Consider the following 20809-nt stretch of genomic DNA (forward strand, 5'->3'; position numbering starts at 1 on the left):
CACAAAAAAGAGGACATATTCATGGATGATAACAAAGTGTAATTTCTAGCCAACACTTTACCAGAGCCATTTCCATTCTCTTGCAGGTTAGGTTAGGTTAGATATATGAATATATAACTTTGGAATATCTTTTGTAGAGAAAGATATTTATTTGACATATACAGCAAAAATTGCAACATGATTAGTATTTACAAATCAGGACTGATTTACTGAATGTAATGCACTTTATTAAGTTCACATTCATAAAACAATAAACATTCAAAATTGTTCACAGGATTCAGATAAAAAAGTGAATTAAGAAACCATTAATGAAGAATGTGCAAAGCAGGTTTCACTTATGTCCAAAACAATTAAACCCCATTTCACATGTATTAAAACACTAGACAATGGAAAATAATTCAGACTCTTCAAACATAAACCAGTAACTAATTAGTATATTAAATATTTCGTGTTCTAGAAAAAAAAAACTTTACTAAATCAGTGCAATGAAATTCATGTAATGGAAGTGTTCACTGGACACGTAATCCGCTTAGAATTTTCAGGTTTTCTTTTGATGAATAATTCAGGGTTACTTTAAATTTGCAAAAGTAGTATATTAATAATGTATGTGAAAGACTGAGTCTGAAGAATAAAAACTGAATCTGTTTCTGATGGTTTGACATATTTTGAAGTCACAAATGGACCTCGGTGGTTAGGGTTATGAACCCAACAGGTTTAAAACAGAAAATAAATAAATCTGATATGGAGATTGTCAATGCTATGGAAAGGCTTGGTCATAAGATAATATATGTAAAGTGGAAGTGTCATAGGAACAAGGAAGAGGGGGAAAAGAATTTTGGCTAAGAAGTCAGTGCCAAAAAACAGACATTAAAACTAAATATTTGTCGATGTAACTTGATGATATGTTGTGAAAAGTGAACTCCAGATTTAAAAACATTATTCAGCCAAATGATTCTTAATTCCTGTACAGTTGAAATATAGTTTGCATTTTTCACGCACGGTGTCATTAATTAGGGCAAAACACATTTTTAATTTCTTCTAGTTTTTGGATCCAGTGAACTTTAATGTTCAAAAAACTTCGCTAAGCAGTGTTTATATTTTATTCATAATAATTTATATGAAATGTAGGCTAATAAATTCATACAAAATAATGCAATTGCTTTTTCTTGACTGTGCCTTCAGTCAAGACTTTCATATCAATGTATGAGACATCCATCCTCAAGAAATATATTTCTCTAAATAGAATATTTGTTTTGTCTACAATTTACTCATTCTGTTCTGATTGCGTCAACTACACTTTTTGTCGCTTAATTCTATGTTGACGGTACGATTTTGTGTAAAATAACCCTAATATAATATATTTATCATGAGCAGGCGTAGCTCAGTCAATATAGTGACTAGCTAAGGGCTGGACGACCGGGGTTCGATCCCCGACAGGGGCAGAGGATTTTTCCTCTAGCCTCTGCATCCAGACCGGCTCTGGGGCCCACCCAGCCTCCTCTACAATGGATACCGGGGGTCCTTTCCCGGGGGTAAAGCCGGCCGGGGCGTGATGCTGACCCCCATCTAGTGCCAAGGTCAAGGAAGAGAGGAGCCATACCTCCACTCACCCCAAACGCCTACATGGCGTATAGTGGGACAAACTTTACTTTACTTTTTACCAGTCTCTCTCACAGAACTGAAATTCTCAAGAGACCCACTGGTGACCCTCATGTAGAAAATGGCTGTTCTTAAAAAAACTACAGCATGTAACAAATATAAATAAGTTTAAAAAATGATTCTGGTGAAATTACGGAGCATGTAATCCATAAAGGATAAATCTCCATGAATTGTTCTTTGTGTTCATATATATATATATATATGTACCGTTATACGAATATTAGGAGCCGGGATAGCTCAGTCAGTATAGTGACTAGCTACGGGCTGGACGACCGGGGTTCGATCCCCGACGGGGGCAGAGGATTTCTCCTCTAGCCTCTGTGTCCAGACTGGCTCTGGGGCCCACCCAGCCTCCTCTAAAATGGGTACCGGGGGTAAAGCCGGCCGGGTCGTGATGCTGACCACTCACCCCCATCTAGTGCCGAGGTCAAGGAAGAGAGGAGCCATACCTCCACTCCCCCCAACCGCCTACATGGCGTATAGTGGGACAGAAAAAATTTACCAAGGTAATCTCTTCTTGATGATAAATTTACCCTAAACTTCTTGGAATGTTAGCATACTACTCTTAATTCATGAACCATTCTACTCCTACCTCCTTTGCACATTCCTCTCGGAACAAAACTGTAAAGTTAAGACAAATGTATAAGAAAATGGATTGTTATAAGCATTTACATTGTTTTATAACATTTTCCTTGGGAGCTCTCATTCATTTTAAATCACTCACACTGAAGAGATTGAAGGAAATGAGATCTTTATCTCTCTCATTAATTCATTAGGCTTGACAAATATAAAAATTCAGTGTAGATTAATTTCATCAGTTTGTATAAAACAAAGACAAATGCACTCTACCTCAGTGAGGTTTTGCAGATACAAATATCACTGTTTTCCTGTAGTACAAATGGACTAATATTCTATATAATTAACCTCCATGAAAGAAAGTTTTACAGTCATCTCGAAGCGTGACATTTTAATTCCCGAAAAAACTGAAGTCAGTCAGGTCTTTCGCCCGCAAGTCACTTTTCTTCTTTTATTAAATTGGATTCATAAAATGTTTATTTAATTCATTCCTTGGTTCAGCTCGTTACTTTCTTTTAATTATGCAGTCACATACAACTTTCGTATCAGTAACCGACACAGAGGTTCAATTTTCAAACTCTTCCGTGAACAATCATTAGAAATATCAGTAGCTGTAAATGAATTCGGCCATTGCAATTTATACGTTAGGTAATCAGTAATACTAAATTATTCCTTCGGATAAATACTCCTGTAACATGACTCAAGATTCTCTTTCCAAGTTCGTATGAAACACTGAATATTTTTTCACATGCAAATTACATATATACATTAAACTGACGATGGTCGCCGACGATGAAAAACACGGAAATTCCGTTTCCTCTTGCAATATTCTATAAAATTCACTTGCACTGTGGTCTGCCTTGTTTATTATTGTACAAATTCATGTTGTGATGAGATGAGCCTCATACTTCAGAATTAGACAGTCAGAATCTTGTGGTGGTCACACGGGGACCTTGGGACGTAGGAATTCGCCCTCCTGGTTCTGACATGGGATGCTGGTGTCCGAACTGGAGGTACAAAATGTAATTAATGCAGGCATATATTTCCAGTGCTGATCGCTACAGAAACAACAAATATCAATAACAAAACAATATATATATATATATATATATATATATATATATATATAATTGTTTATGTAAGAACATGAAAGTTAAGCTGGGAATTTTAACAATCCGGCATAGCTACTGGTCGAGGAGGAGAGGTCGGACTAAGATAGGTACCCTGGTCCTCCAGGTTGGGGGTTGGTCGCAAGGCTAACAACCTTGCAGCGTAAAAAGGAAGATGTTTCGAAACCTCAATCAAAGGCTCGGACAGACGGACCTAACAGAGGACTGAATGGAAGAGGAGAATTGAGGAGGCCACGGATTGAATACGGACCGGAGAGCCATAGAAGAAGAAGAAGAAGAAGCAGCAGCAATCCGAAAGGGTACAATAAGGTAGATATCATAAAGCACATGTTTCTTTTAGATTCTCATGGTAATGAGCATGACAGCGTCTGTCCTGAAGAATGTAGTCTGATAAATATTGATTGATGTATAAAAGGAGCTTACTACCTTCACTAACAGGGTAAAGATTTTATCTCACCACTACATCATTTGTAGTTGAGTGTATTGTACATTAGTTTTGTTATAACAGTAATTATGTTACTTTATATACAATTATTAAAATTATTTTAATTCATTAATTTTTACATTTTCTTTTAGATTTTACTTAACCAAACATTTATAACTAAATTCTATATTTAATTTTGTGCAGACATTTTCTCATCTCTGTTCTTCCTGTCTCATTTGTAAATTTAATCTCCATTTCAGTGGGGGCCTACAGTATTTTTATTTCTAGCACAGAATGAGCTACCTCAGATGCTCATACCAACATAAACACTGACTTAATGCTGGCAAGCCATGCTTGTACGAACGTAGAACCACATTTATCCACAAAAGCTTATACTGATCTCTGTCCAATAAAAATAAAAAACTTAGTTCCAAACCATTAATACCACATGCAATTATCATGGGATATGAAACTAAGATGTAGCGCAGGACAGTAAACTTAATGAAAAATACAACTTACTTTTCATCTGTAACTTGTAGCGGTAGCGAAGACGCATATTTTGACGAAAATCATAACCGAAGAAAGTCGTCTGCTTTTAATTTTGGAGGCTTCATTTCGGAGCAAATTATTGGTCAACATTCCACAGCTCGAACCCACCGCAGGCAGGAAGCACCAAGCAAATGGTCAAAATTCCACTCACACCAATCACAACATTGGCACTTTGTTAATGGGGAGACAACAGATAAAACTACGCTACAACAAGATGCAGTATTTCTACAGGCACACTTTAACACGCTACAGTAGTCTAGTGGTAACTTTTTATTGGGAGAAGGTTATGATGCATCATGAGTTTATACCATGCTTTCTCTATGTGGTGTCGATGTCGGCTGAGAGATGAGAGGCGTCTCGACATCGGCCTGCTGATCGGGGAGGGACTCGTCGCGGGGCCTTTGGGAACGTTGTTGCAAGACGTGCAGGGGCTGCTGGTGTGCGGTCAGATGAGGGTGGTGCAGCACAGGAAGTGCTGAAGGATGACAGCCTTCTGAGGCTGAAGATAACGCCGGGACCAATTTCTTGCTCACGTCAATCTGCGCATACACAGTTGGTTCTTGGTGAGGCTGCTGTCGTCTGAGAGTCGACGTGCCGTACATCGGCGACAGTTCTGCGTATGTGATTTCATCATTCTGAAATCATGGGAAAGTGCTGCTACAAGATTACGCACTTTAAATATTTCCTGATATTTTACCCACTTACTTTGTCTGTTCGACCAAAGTGACAAATTATTCACAAATTTTTCTAGATCTAGTAAATAGAGGACTGAATTACGATGATAATATTAGCATTCATGACTTTAATGGGGTAATGAGGATGACAATTTGCAGAATAGACCTGCAATTTAAATTTAGCCTTGAATCATGTGGTTCATCAACTTCACAAAATTTTGGCTTTATTTGTAGGATCTAGAAGTTGGATTAGAAATCAAAAGAATCTGTAATGGCTCTTGGCTGGGCTTTGAACTTAAAATTTATAGAACTGGAAGCCAGCTCAAGATTACCATTTTAATGAGTGAGAATAAACAGAACATAACCTCAAATATAAATGTATTTGAGGTTATGTGTGTATATATATATATATATATATATATATATATATATATATATATATATATATATATATATATGCCACATAACCTCAAATACCTTTGCATAAAATGTTGGAGAACAACTTTACACAATCAAAGAGTCAAAAAAAGTATTCTCATTACGTAACATTCACTGATAGCATTGATACTGTTAATTACAGGAAATGTAAATTCGGCAAACTCACAGTTTTTGGGATATTCATGATGTTGTTGGTGTTCTCATATGTGCCATTATTTGGTGGCGAATGTAGCCGCGGTGTCATACTAGAATAGATTCTGTTTGGAGCGTTATTTAGCTTCTCAAATGCTTTTTCATCCGGATCTTGGTAATCTGTATCTGGAACATGAAGCATGTTTCCTGCATCATAATATTGATAATAATGTTTCAGATACGTCACACGTAAAAGAAATGTCAGATGTATCCGGGATTCTTTTTAAAAGATTAATATAGAAAAATCAATGAAGAAAAATTACTTTATTACTTATAATTACAAAAGTATGCTGATCTGATATTATATCATTAATATCAACTATGACACATCTGTGGTGAGTGATGATAACATATTTATGCAGCCGATTCTGATCGACAATCATCACAGATTATTCACGAAATAGGGCGACAATTATGCAGAACTGGTACTTCTGGAGCTGTTCGTGGGTTTAAGACATTTTAAAATGCATTAGAATGAAAAATCATTGAAATCTGAAATGAGAGATCTGAGATTCACACAGCCACAAAACCTGGATTTGTTCCCAGGGCAGTCCATGTCGATTTTTGGCGGGCAAAGTGGCACTGGGGAAAGTTGCTCTCAAAGTTCTTGGTGTTTCCCCTGTCAGTATAATTCCACTGATGCTACATATTCACTGAAGTAACATCTGGTGGGGTGGACAATGGGCCCGTTAGCGGCCGCAATAGTAAATTCTTGGAAATGGCCCAAACGTTTGATTGGAAAAACTGTGCCGTCAGTCCCAATGCCATACACAGGAAAATGAAAGAAGTAGTATTTCATTTTCTTACACCTCTGTTCTTAATGTCGTGTCAGAGAACAAAAACACTGACTTACCACTGTTCTGAGGAATGATGTCTGGATTCTTTTCATCCATACTATCAATGCTTTCATCCATGTCCTTACTGAGTGGCATGGAACAGGCTTTATCACCTCCAGGCGGCGTTCCCCGCCTTCCACTGCCATCCTCACGTTCTTTCACGTCCTCGTCCCCATGACCTCGGAGCCGCATCACGACCACTATGATGACGGCCAACAGCACCAGGGCAGCCACCACACCAATCAAAACCCCCAGGATTGGTGTAATCTGCAGGATTGCTGGTGTCGCAGCTGTAACAGTGGCACTTCAAACATGAGCACAAGGAGTCATCGGTGTTTATTTTCTGATGAGTAATCCACTGGCTACTTCTAAGCATCACGTTCTCATACGCTCTCTATCAGTCTTTTTTCTTTACGCAACAGATCCTGTTAAGAAATAAATTTGTGGTATCTATTTCTTCTTCTTTATTACGCCGTCTCCTTTACAGGAGGTTGGCAACTTATTATGAACAGGATCCTTCCATCATTTTCTCGGACTGGGACCCGTTCATATACGTTCTTTAGGCAGGTGATACAGAAGTGCTTTTCCATTGCCTTCTTCTGGAATAATTGTTGGGATGCCACGGAGAAACCGGAGAAGCCCCGGAGGAAAACTACGTGTTGCCTAGACCACGGCCTTGCCCAACACAAGTTATAGATGAAATGTTGGTAAACATCGACCATACTACACAGCGCAACAACCCAGAAGACAGTAATCTTCAAGTTATAACTGATCTAAGCCCTTCTTATTGAGGACAAAACACTTAAGCCAAATTACTTGTTTCTCATACATTAAACACTTCAGTTATAATCATTTCATTGGTACACTGGTGCCAAAGTTGTTAGTCTACAACTGAAATATAATGCAAATGTAGACCAGGGGTTCACGATATATGGCTTTTTGGCCACATACAATTATTGCTAACTGTAGGCCTGTCATTCTTTCTTACCGAAGCTGCTTATTCATTACCCTCCATACATCATCACACTACAATAAACAATACATGTGCGTATTTTCATCAGTTATAAAAAAAGTGATTGTTTTTTTTCCATATCAAAATCACATTTCTTCGATACCCTGTTGTACAATCAGTCATGAAATTGAAGTAAATTACATTCTGTAATCTTTCATTATATCAAAAATAACCAACACCATCTTCAAAACCCATAAATATCACATACCACGCATATTTCATATGTTGCAAGGATATTAAATATTTGTGAGAATAGCAATTTCTTCTTTCAGTGGATTTAAGATTCTAGGAAAGTGTATAATAATATTTAGTATACTTTCGTCATATTAAATTAAAATAAAATAGGTTTCCATAAACCAGTACCAAATGTTAGTAATGCAGATTATTTTAAGTCTCATTAAGCACTATTGCAGTGAGGGCTGAAGTTAGTTGTTAATAAAGTAATTTAGTAGAGCCTGCACCTACCATGGCATTCAAATATGCATGTTAGATGAAAGAAATCATCAGTGTGAAAAATGATCCTCTCTCCTGAAATTACCCGAAATTAAACAGAAAATTGTGTCATGTTACTGAAGGCTGCATTCAGTAACATCATATCAAATGTTACTGCAGTACCAGTAGTAGTTCTTCTGAATGCTTCTGACATCTAGTGGATTTATTTGGAATGTCTTGCATTCACAGTGATAGGTTATGAAACAATGCCTTTTAGGTTAGGGACGTCTATTTGCATACAACAGGATTTTCATGATACTGGGCAGATTTACTATAGTTTGTTGGCACATTCTAATTATAGTTTAATTCTGACAATGATAATGGATACTTAGCATTAAGCCCTACATATTTTTCAGTGTGTTGCTTGACAGTAACTACTTCTTAGAGCAAAAACCATTTCAAACAAGAGTTGTAGAAAACAATGAAACATGTTTGAGGTAATTACAAAGCAAATGACTCTCAACTGTTATGCCATGTATACATTCCCTGATTTGTTTCTGTGTCATTGTAGTACTTTCAAAACTTCTGATGCAAAGAATATGGCAGTAATTAGAACAAAAGACCCATACATTATGAGCACTACAATGAACACTGTTCCATCATCCACCCAAAATGAGGTCAATAAAATACGGTTTAGGCCTAAACTACATATTTCATTTTAATTTTTTTTTTTTAAAATTAATGACAAACAAATTTATACAGTTTATACGTGGATAGGAAAATTCAGTTTTTAGAAAAATATGAAACAATATAATTTAATACTGACTTCTTGTATGTCAGCTGTATTAAGGGTAAAAAATACCTCAAGTCATACATAAAAAATATATAATTTGTCACAATCTGAATATGTATATACAATAGAGATAATAATGTCTGCGGCATAGCAAGAACACAATTTCCAACATAATTTCAGAACAATTTAAGAAGCACTGCAATACATACACTGTTCTACCGTTTCCCTGAATTACAGCTCCTTTCGTACATTACTTACAGAACTGATCTTATAATAAACAACAACTCCGTTTCTTGAGACTTTAGACTTCAATGTGATCATACACATGGCGTAAATAGAATTATTTTGTGATCCGGTGGAACACAAAAAACTGGAATACCAATTTTTCCAGTGAAGTAATAAAATGCTCATTGTTCTATTAACTCTGTTCAAGAAGATGACATCAATGTCTACCATCTATTGAAAGCATGATTGCATTTTTAATTCAGTTTCGTATGAAGAGACCAATACAGACACTACGTTTCTGAGGTTAGTTCCACTCCCTCTATCTACGCAAACGAAACATCTAGTTCAAAACCTTACCACCACGGCGCTGATCTTGTTCGGGCAAAACTGTGTAGATGGAGACAGCGTCACTTGTGGCATGAGCTGTCACTGTTCGAACAGATAACACAAGATCCCTGTAGGTGGCAGGCAGATCTGTTATCTCCAACATCCCTGCCATCTGAGAAGTGGCACTGGCAACCAGGTGCCTTGTTTCGGCATCAAACACTTGCAGCACATACGTGGTGGGAACATCATCAGGGTGATTATGGTGAAGCACCTCAGGGGGAGTGTAGCAACCTACTCTCAGCGAACTGACCGTCTGGTGTGTGATTGTACATTTCTCAGGAGGCTGTGGTTTATCTGACCAACCTGATTTTGAAAAGTCCATCACTGAACTGTTTTTTGACATGATGGCACAGCATCCAGCTATGCTAGAATTACAATGATATTCACTAGATATTTTTAATTAAAAATTTGGATTCACAAATTATATCACACATTAAAAACAGACATTACACCTGATTAATTTTATTTCAAAATAATTGTATATACAGGTAGCCCTCGATTTACGCCGAGGATGTGTTCCTGGACGAATCGGCGTAAATTGAAACGGTTTTATAATGTAAATCAACGGGAAGTCAATGACATGCGTTCCCAGCACCAAAACATTGACGAGTAATATAATGGCATTACATTTAAAGCTCTGAAATAACGTAAATAAAATGAATGGAATTTAAAAAATATATTTTATACACTTACAATCGGCGATGGCGTTAGTTCTCTGACGAAGTCCCTGGCTCAGGATCGTCATGTATTTTTTAAGAAGGCATGTAGTGTGGACTGTCGTGATTTCTTCATTCATTCTTTCTTCCTTCCTTTCTTTCTTTCTTTAAAGTTTCACGATAAGGCCTCATGGATGCTATAACGGTCCTCTTCGTCGTATCACAAGAGAAAACTCGCACATGCAAAAGTTTGCATTTCACAAACAGCTTTTACCGATTCCTCGATCTCATTGGAGCAAATTCGCGTTAACGAAACATACGTAATTGCCGAAATGGCTGTATTTATAATTTTTATTCAAAATCAGCGATGTAAGAATTACGATTTAGTATAAGAATCAGTACGAGAAACATTGTAAAACGTTATAAATAATAGTAAATTTTTCTTCTCACTTTTTGACTTTCTGGTTTCAAAACCGGCGTTATTCTGAATCGGCGCAAATCGAGGGCTACCTGTATCTATAAACACTGTCAGAATGTAAAAATATTTATATACGTTATCCTCCAGATAAACGAATAGTTTATAACAAGAAAATAGCAACAAAGCAATATTCCTGAAAGCTTCATTCCTACGGATAATAGCATGAAGTAGTAACATTTTCAGCTATATTTATGACGGCTTTCAAGACAATTTTTTTTAAAGCGTGCTATGCTTTTGGCTAATATTATAAAAATTGGCTTTAGTATTGTGCTGTAGTGCGCAAAAATGTGGACATACAGTTTTATAGATCCCTATTATAAACTTCCAAATAAGAGCATCTGTTTCATGTTCATCAAACTACAAACAGAAACTGGAGCTTTGTATAAGAAAAACACAAGATAAATGTCAGAAAATCTCCAATTTTATATTGAAGACTGAAAGAAATTCCTGGACTCAGATGACACTCTTTGGAAATATACGTGGAAAACAGTACATACGTACGTACGTACCTCAAGAAAGAATAATCATGTTGCGTTGTGACCATAAATACGATGACTGTATTTCAGTCAAACCAGATGGAATCCACGTCGGATTTTACAAGTTACTTAACGCTTGTACGTGTTTAAATTCAAATGACAACCAAGGTCTGTGCTACATAAAATTATTCCTTAAACACAATTAAAACACGCATATGTATGCTGAAGTATTTGGACTCAATCTCTGTTACAGACTTATGTTCCAAGGTATCTGACGCTAAGTCTATGTTGGCGAATGATGGAACAACGCCCTCGAAACAGCCTACAAACGCCTCATTAAAAATCCTCACCTAGTCACAATTCTTGAACATCAACTTAACCTAACCTAACCCTGGATCATGAATTAGTAAATCAACTCTATGGCCAAAATCCCATATAAAGCATATACATAACTCACCAGTACGTTTCTCTGCTGCCTTGGACGTGTAAGCATGCAGTGGTACCGAATCACTGCGGCCCTTTGAATTGGCTGCGTACAGAGATATATCGAATCCAATACCCGACTCCAGTCCACTGATAGTAAACGCTGGAACTCGTGACGTAACATTGGTGACGAGATTCTGCGTCATGGCGTCATAAACCTCCATGACGAATTCTTGTGGAAGTCCACCGTCGAAACCGTCTGTGCACTCTACATGGAGCGATTCTGCTGTTTGGTTTAATATCGTGCAATTCTGTAAACCGTCGGGCTTTCCTGCAATACAAATTCATAGCCGTGAACGACAAACGGTGACCGATAAAGAGAACTAGATACGTACACACGATCAGGAAAACTAAAATATGTGAGGGTTGTTAAGGTTAAAGAGATTAGGGTTAATCGCCACAGCTAGTTAGAACCGTTCGGTCCATTTGTGTGACAAACACGCTATTACCAACCAGATACAAGTTCAAACACATCTCCGACATTCGTGGTGGAGATACGTCGATTCCTGCAAATTTTCTGGTCATATAAAAAGTCCCTGGACAAACAAAAGAGACATATCCATAAAGTTAACTGCGTCGTGCTCGTAAATCAAGGTGTCTAATCGCCAGACACTCCTCTTAAGCGAGGAGAGTGAGGAGAGTAACTGACAAAGGCACACCGAAACTGAAGTGTGGAAATAAAACAAATGCAACTTTTGATTTCTATTTGTCGTCGACTTTTTTATACACATACAGACGCCTGGTACTTAGAGGGCTTTTCTGCCAACCAAACGGTTTCATAAATTTTGTCCGCAACATCTGAATCTCTACGAACAAAACTTTAGACACAAGTAGAAACGAAGTTATTTAACTGGGGTGAATTTTATGCTTTATTGTTATGACGTACGAAAAATAGCTTAAACAATAAGAACAAAAGGATTACGTAGCCAAAATGTAGCCACAAATCTAAAAAGCCTAAGAAATATTACAAAATATACATAACATGGACAGAAAAATCTTTTCAGATCTTCGTTTTCTACTCCTGTTTTATTGTGTGTGAGTTTTCTCCCCAAACCCCTTTATTTTGTTCTTGTAGTTGTAATGATCTCGATAGTTTAGAAGATGGGGGTGAATGTGGAACGGGTTGGAGTTAACAGGCCCCAGAGTGGCCATTCAATCAACTGGGAAAAGCCAGTAAAGCAACTTTGAGCACGACGAAGAATTGTGGTAGATGCAAAGCGATTATTCTGAATTACGTTCAAACACATCTAAATGGTTTGTAAACTGTAAAGAACAGAAACAAGGGAAGTTTGGGGGGCTAAGAAATGTAAGAGGGCTAAAGTGAATAATAAGTAGTTTTAGAAAAGCAAAAATGCCGAAAGGTAGTTAAATAGCGGGACGAAGGTCGAATGAACGGGAGATGATAGTAAAAGCGATAAATTCCAAAGATTGACCACCCCCTGTGATATAAAAAATGCGGAAACAGAGCAGAATCACTCGCATGGATGAACTTGAAGGAAGGGACGGATATTGGAAGGGAAAAGCAGACGACAACCACAAAAGGCAGGGAAAAGAATCCGCAAAGAAGAAATCTAAAAAAAAAAAAAAAATCCTCAAATCCAAAGATGTGTCCGACGAACTGGAAGAAAATGAGCAGCTCTGAAAGAGCGTAACGCATTCCGGAATAAAAATCAAAGTAATGGGAACGAACAAAAAGTGGGAGTGAGCAACTGAGAATGGTCTCAACTTAACGCTAGAAATGAACAACGCAAACAGAAAAATTGCAATTACTGTTCCTGGCTGAATGTCTCCGTAGGTTTCTTCAATTCTTGTAGACTTTCAAAAAAAGATTGTGACGTGTTTCATCATTACGATCAAGGTACAAATTTAAACACGAGCGACACAGTGCAACGTACGCCTGGGCTATGATAGCAGAACCAAACCAGTTACCTGTTTCGTAGTTGGCCCTCGAATCATATTCTGGAAAGCGGAGAACATAAGTGAACAAAATATACGAACCCGCGTCTAGGAGGCGGGCCGAGAGAAATTCAAACCAATGAGGAGATGTCCAGATAATACGGCCTATTAGCAATACGACTCAATTAAACAACCGTTTTTTTTATTCAGTGTTCTGTCTGACGACAGGTCCATATGAACAGGATCCTTCCATCCTATTCTCGGACTAGGACCTGTTCATATACGTTCTTGGCAGATGATGCTGAAGTGGTTTGCCATTGCCTTCTTCTCTGTGTGAATGGAGTAATTGTTGGGATGCCACGGAGAAACCGGGGAAGCCCCCGGAGGAAAACTCCGTGTTGCCTAGACCACGACCTTGCCCAACACAAGTTATAAATTCGGGCACCGCCGGGAATCGAATCCGAGACCCCAGGATTACAAGGCCAGCGTTCGACATCAGCTGACACCTTTTCTCGATGCATCGAACATTTGTTGCAGCGAAGACCATTTTATAAAATGCATTCATAACTACTTCTGTCTGTAAATGAAGTCAACTCAAATTGCTTTTACGTAAAATCTCATTAAGTGCGAGTTCTTAAAACGTGTAGCTAGTTTTCTAGAAAACCATAAAATGTGTATCCTTTGAGAATGACGAATGTTCCCTTAGTTCGAAGCACAAACTGCCCTCAAGGGCCGGCCCTGATAAAATCATTCCTGAGTTTCGTATTCTAAATCGACGCTGCTTTGTCTCACGATACTAAGCGACCAGTCTCGATCGATGACAATAATGGAGCGTTTCGCTCCTGGCACAGTGTGGGCCAAAATAATGAAATGTGACCAGCTTATATCTAGATCGATGGCGAACAAATCTCAAGAGAAAACAAAGAATTCGCTTGAGTGTTGAAATATGAAACTAAGATGGATGGACCTTGTCAATAAGAGACCTAACCTGACCTTTCCCTTGATCGAGTGCTTGCGTCGTAAGAACTAAGGCCGACCGTTTCTCCTCTCTCCGTCTGTCTACTCGGCACGGTCAACTCCTGTATCATCGCTCATAGTTTATTTACTCTCAGCTGCTGAAAATGGGGCTGTCGTCTGCAAGGACTCACCCTCTTCAAACTCCAGCCTCCTCCCAGTTTTGACCACCCCCTCCTAATACACAGCAGCTACAGTTCCGGTCACTACCAAAGATTGAACTCTTATTCCCTCTTACGTTCGATCTTTTGTCATCTTCCTTTTACCAAACTTTAGCCTTTATCTCTGTCTTCTTCATTCCCCTGTATATATATATATATATATATATATATATACACATACGTACACACACACACTCACAGTTTTCACGTCGTTTCAATTGAATTTTCCCCCTTCTCCGCTTCTGGATGAATGACTTATTTTCTCCTGAAAGAGGTTATCTTTGTGACCTATCTTCCCTTATTTTTTATTTTTCATTTTTTTCACTTTCATACGTTCAGTTCTTGCCAAGTGTTCAATGACTTATGGAGACTACCTCCGATATCCACTTTTGCCACTTGGGTGGTTGGCTGCACGGATGGACATACTGATGGATGAATACATGAAAAGTTTACTTTTACTGCGAGCAATTGGATAACAGATACAATAAGAACTGCTGTGGTAGTTCTGCAGCAAATGCATTGGTCATTCCGTAAATTCATCTAAATTCTTTCCTTATTTCTGTGCAATTAGCGAGGATTAGAGACAACCTTCCCTGCAGCTATGTATTTTCTAAACAATTCAATTACTGTTATTTATTTGTATTTATTTTGTTATTTTGCTGTACTTGTAATTGGCTATCTAGCTGTTGATGCTGCACACTAATAATACAGAGATGAATTGAAAATCAGTACAGTAACTCGTTATGGACTAGACGACCGAGGTTCGATCCCCGACGGGGGCAGAGGACTCTTATTTTAGCCTCTGCGTCCTGACACGTTCTGGATATCCAATGGGTAACGGGGTCCTTTCCCGGGGGTAAAACGCAGCCGGGGCGTGACACTAAGCATTCACCCCCATCTAGTGCCGAGGTTAAGAACGAGTAGGAGCTATAATACCACTCCTCCCAAGCGCCTACGCACAGCTTTACTCTTTTATTGAAAATACTGAAACGCGTTTTTTTTATTCGTCTGATGTAAACCAGAGTCAGCCGCCGAATGTAAATGTAGTGCGTAAGACCCCAGCTTTCCTCAGTCACTCAGCTTAGTGTCCGAATATCGTTTCCTTCCACGTCTTTTCTAAGACACATTTAAAACTATTAATTTCTCATTCGTATATATAAAACCCACGATCTATGTAACTTAAACAAATTCGTTAAAACTAAGAAATGAAACAAATAATATGCTATATTGAAGCAACATTTTATATAATGACACATTTTCTAAGTAATTAAGTAATTCTGACAGGTTATTTTTTTTCGCTATAATGAAAATTTACGTGTAACAAGTTTGCCGTGCATGGTTTGTATTCCGGCAGCATAAACCACTTTAACTGCAAGACATCTACCCTCATACACACATAAATTGAGTTATATTTCTAAATATAAAATCTAGCGTTCTTAATCAGATACGAGTGAAAAAAGTATCATCTTATCATCTTTGAAAGTTTGCAGACCTGTCAGTTATGGATAAGCCTATAATTGTTGACATTAAGAAGACAGGGTTAGGTATCGGTAAGAGGATAACTTTGAAGTCATAAGAATTAAGACGGCGAATAAGCAAGCATTATGGAGACTGTGGTCTAGATTAAATAGTCCGTTGTTTGTTTCTCTTTGTACAAAACAGAGTAAATTAAAGGGGCGGGCACAGGCATACGACAACCATTTATATGAGAACGGAAAAGACGCAAAAGATTGTCTAACAAGGAATCATAAGTGGAAGAAGGGGTGCACATGCCTTAAATGATTTGGGGGCGATATTGATACCCCATGCTCCAGAGTTCAGTATGAGGGTCAACATACCTGCTGGAATTATGTGGAAGACACAAGGTGCTTTCTGAACGCCGAGATCGTTGCGACCCCAGCAGAGCAAAGTGCCGTAGTCAAGTTCCGTCATGGGCGTATATGAGGTCGTGCTACGGGCCCGGTCCGTAGTAAAGTACGAAGCGGCAATATCGATGATCTCCGCTGTATTGTTGAACTTCCAGGTGAAGTGGATTCCTTCCTGAGGATTCGCTTCGAGTTCACATTGGATCCTGACTGTTTCCTGGCGGGCGACCCCGTGAACTTTCTGTTGACCTGGCTTACACACCGGCGCGACTGCCAACACGATGCACAAAACACTTACCAGGGCGACACACTGTACTCAGACATGTAGGTCAATCAGCTGTGATTTGCTTAACGTTTGGACTATACTGCTTTATAATATCAACGTACGTACTATACGTAGCCTTTTATGTATGCATGCATGCGTGCTTGTATGTGTACATGAATGCACATATATATGAGTGCATGTTGCAACCGCTCACACACTGGACATTATTTTATAATATTGTGCTGTAGAACAGTGGTATTCAACCTTTTTTGTTCGCGTACCCCCAGATATAATTTCTCTTCAACTCTGTACCCCCAAAGTTGTTGGTGTATAATTTATGTTATACATAGTATATAATCTACATCTAAAATAAATTAAATAAATTACATTACGGATTATTCAGTGTTTATCATAAAATAATATTATACGTTTTTTAAATTTCACGTACCCCCTAAGATGTCTTTGCGTACCCCAGGTTGAATACCACTGTTGTAGAATATGCAAGGACCTTTCTCCTTTCTGCGTCCTCCAGTTCAAGATAGAGGCTTCTTTCAGCTCGTCAGTCGGAGGGAAATAAAAATTGACCACATGTACGCTTACAACGTCTTTTCAACTGAACCAGAGTTTCTAAAACTGGAGTCATTCTGGTTAATACCCGACACCTGCACCGCGTAAAAGGGGAAAATGCTACGCTCTGATACCAAAACATTTCGATATAGTCTACTGAGAGCTCTCGCAGCGGGGAAGATACGCACGATAATCTTCTGGGTAATAAAGGCGTAGATACCAGGGTTTCGGAGAATCATACTGTCTACATCTTCAGGGCTGAACAGTGTGTTTATCCGAATCGAAGGCATCTACCTACAACTCAACACGGCGTGACTACCCGAAGACCAACGTTGACATTTCGAAGATTTTAAAGCAGTCTCTTTAAACTTGAATAAACAAAATAATCTCAGACCAAATTTTACAACGCTACTTTAGATGCCACATAAACTTAGTATTAAAGTCACAAGTATTATAATCTTCATAGTTATAATGGTATTTAAACAATTAGGCAAAACGTATGATCTAAATCAGTGGTATTCAACCTGGGGTACGCGTACCCCTGGGGGTACGCGAAGGCATCTTAGGGGGTACGTGAAATTTAAAAATATATATATTATTTTATGATAAACACTGAATAATCAGTATTGAAATTTATTTTAGTTGTTGATTATATACTATGTATAACTTGAATTATACACCAACAACTTTAGGGGTACAAAGTTGAAGAGAAATTATATCTGGGGGTACGCGAACAAAAAAGGTTGAATATCACTGGTCTAAAGCTTTCACGGCGACTAAGTATAATGATTTCTTCTCGGGCTACCGGACATGTAAGGTGGCTTACACGTCTGGTAGCTCGAGAAGAATTTATTATAGGCAAAACATTATTTCTGAACGCGTCATATTAAAACATCCATAGCAAATCAATATTTCTTGCGCAGATTGCAGATAAAAACTTTTTCAAATTTACTAATCCAGTGCTGTTAACAATTCAACAATTTACATTTGAACTAGGATCAGAAGCTGTCCGTTGAATGAAGTGTCGAAATGAAAAATAAGAATTATATTTCACTTCTACTCACGCACAAGCATGTGGTGCGGTGAGAAACATGAAATTTCCCTACGGAGTGTACAGGAATGATATACAGATGGCGTATATGTGTATCTACCTGCTGAAGGTAAGGTACCCACAGTCAACAGCTGATGTAGTATGTTCAGTGCCGGATGCGACATCCTGCCACAATAATATGTTACACCAGGCGTAATGAGAACACAGTCTACTTCCCAAACCTGGGTAAATTACCCAAAAATGGGTAAAAGTGGTTTTTCTTTGGTAACGACACACCTCGGAATACACATTACAAATACATGTGTGAAGTAGGATTTTCCACTCTTGCCTTCATAAAGAGCTCAAAACGAAACTGTTTGCTGAACCAAAAATACGATGTAAGGTGGGCTCTGTCTCCAGTTGCCCCCAATTTTGTGGAACTAGTAAACGATTCTAGGTAATAAGTATCTTCCGCTTTGCGATCCTTGGCTGACGACATGATGTGAACAATTAGACATTTTATTACAGCCAGGACGAAGTTGACTAAGAAAATCAATATTATACTATATTAGGCCTAAGTACGCCAGAGATTTAAGGTCATTACGCGGTGGTAATTTAGATTGTGGTTCCCTGGGTTGTGGAACAGCGTATTATTGTGGTCACCAACGTTTCAGAGGAATTACCGTCTCCGTCTTCAGGGTAAACTTACCATGAAGACGGAGAAGAGTATTTTCCACGGAACTGTTTGTAACCATCTCCATTTTCAGGCCACTTCTACACTGGCAGGTGGACAGACAGAAAGGGTGGGAGGGTAGAAAGCAGGAAGGGCTGAAAGAGACTATTTTGGGACAAGAGAAAGGAGCTACTAAGGAACAGCGGGGCGGGGGACAGTTCGTACACATGACCTCTTGTGTCCTGAGAGCAATTTAATTAAAATCTCGATATGGTCCAGAACCGAAGAGACGAGGACTGGATAAACATTTAGATTAGTAAACCCAGCAAGAATACAAGGGTGTAAAGCCATCTGGGAGACCAAGAGGTGGTAAGAAGATTAACTGAAATGGTTCAGGACAAAGTCCGGTGGCGAAATCTTTAGGTGTTGAACATGATGCTTCAGGTTTCAGTACAACAGAGCATTTGCAGAATCGCTACTCGTGGAGGGTTACATACTAGGTAGCTAGTTCGAAAACGAATAATAAGTAACAAAATTCTCTTAAAATATAGACAAGGGTTGAAAGTATTATTGTCATTTGACTGATGTACAGTTAACGTGCAGGTTTTTTTTCGGAACTTGGCTGTGCTCTCATAATCAGTTTTACGGGAAACATGAGGAACTGAGATTATTTCACATCCCACATAGAAGGACCTCCTCGCCGGTCCAGTTGTTGGTAGGTTATGCACCTGGGATTTGAGGGTTTTCTGTCATGAAGATGTAGGCGCTATGTTTATCCGAATCGCTTGTAACCATCAACAAAACTAAACGGTATCACAACCTAGATATTCACAGTCGGTTGGTATAAATGCTTCGTAATCAAACGGTTCGCGATTCGACTCCGTCCGATGCCACTAATATAAGAATAAAAATAATTTGTCTTTCTGATGACAAATAATCACACGAATGCGGAAATAAGTCAAATGGGGGGAAAGTGGTGACGGACAGTACCCGGCGGCGTAGCAAACCAACACATGAAGGAACGTGTCTGGTCGGCCACTATTGACGTGAGTGCTGTTTCTGCACTTTTGATCGTCTCTGTACTGGCCCGATGTGTTTGCAGTTGCCAGTTAGTGGGCAATAAATTAGAGGCCTGCATCCCCATGCGTCAGTGTGTGCCTCCGAGCAGACAGATTAGACCACAGCACTGCTCGTCACACCTACAAGAACCAAGGACACCTAAGTTATGGGGGTGCACTGCCCAAAACGCACCGAATCTGAGGGATTTTGGCACCACGAGAAACGGGACTTCCAAGTAGGTTACGCATTAGGATCTCGCCGTGTGATTTTGTGAGCAAGCTGGCATAACAACAGGTTTCATAAATCAGGAAAACAAATGGAAACCTATCAACTGATAACTGTACGATGGAATTACGTTTCAATACTGGCATATTCTTCAAGTGAGTTAGCGTAAAACTGCTCTGTCTAACGGCTTTAGCACCGAAAGAATGGAGAATCACTTTGTCATTGAATTAGTATTTATCGTGTTTATTGCGTTCTGAAATGAAGACAAGTCTTACAGCCACAGTAGAAGGTGACAGTAGATTTGACGGCCAATAAAACAGCAGTAGATCTCATATTTCGCATCGAGATTTAAATTCTAAGGTTCGGAAATAAATACGCATATGCTGTTTACTTCAACCGATTAATCGATCACAGGAATTCGTCTGCAATTAAAAAATACGTCGATTCATATATGATATAGAACCACTATCGATTTATCGTGTAAATGTATGGTTGAGTTGACCCGTTTGAGTGGGGGCAACACCAACAGCTTTGGAAAGTGCACAAACACGGCCGTGGATAATTGTGCATTTCGATCGATATGCTCTCTCCAAAAGAGATTTGGGTACATATTGGCTCCGAGGAACGTGACTGA

General features: G+C 38.7%; 1 protein-coding gene across 5 annotated transcripts in view; it reads right to left on the reverse strand.

The window, feature by feature from the left end:
• Positions 1-125: 125 nt before the first annotated feature.
• Positions 126-20809, reverse strand: part of LOC110836165 (nephrin) — a 700179-nt gene continuing 679495 nt past the window's right edge. For 3 of the 5 annotated variants that reach the window (XM_087358243.1, XM_087358240.1, XM_087358242.1), the window contains 7 exons: positions 16330-16626; positions 11395-11691; positions 9298-9630; positions 6496-6768; positions 5617-5768; positions 4647-4973; positions 126-3242 (listed from right to left, as the gene is read on the reverse strand). In XM_087358243.1, the coding sequence (XP_087214369.1) occupies positions 3159-3242; positions 4647-4973; positions 5617-5768; positions 6496-6768; positions 9298-9630; positions 11395-11691; positions 16330-16626 (1763 nt within the window). In that variant the 3' untranslated portion in view covers positions 126-3158. Of the gene's footprint in view, positions 3243-4308; positions 4974-5616; positions 5769-6495; positions 6769-9297; positions 9631-11394; positions 11692-16329; positions 16627-20809 lie in introns of all 5 variants that reach the window. The other 2 variants (XR_015537708.1, XM_087358244.1) reach the window with 2 other exon arrangements.

The sequence above is a fragment of the Zootermopsis nevadensis genome, unplaced genomic scaffold, assembly GCF_977971745.1.
Source record: "Zootermopsis nevadensis isolate Lab colony 2312 unplaced genomic scaffold, Znev_1.0 Znev_ptg000029l, whole genome shotgun sequence".
NCBI classification, from domain to species: Eukaryota; Metazoa; Arthropoda; class Insecta; order Blattodea; family Termopsidae; genus Zootermopsis; species Zootermopsis nevadensis.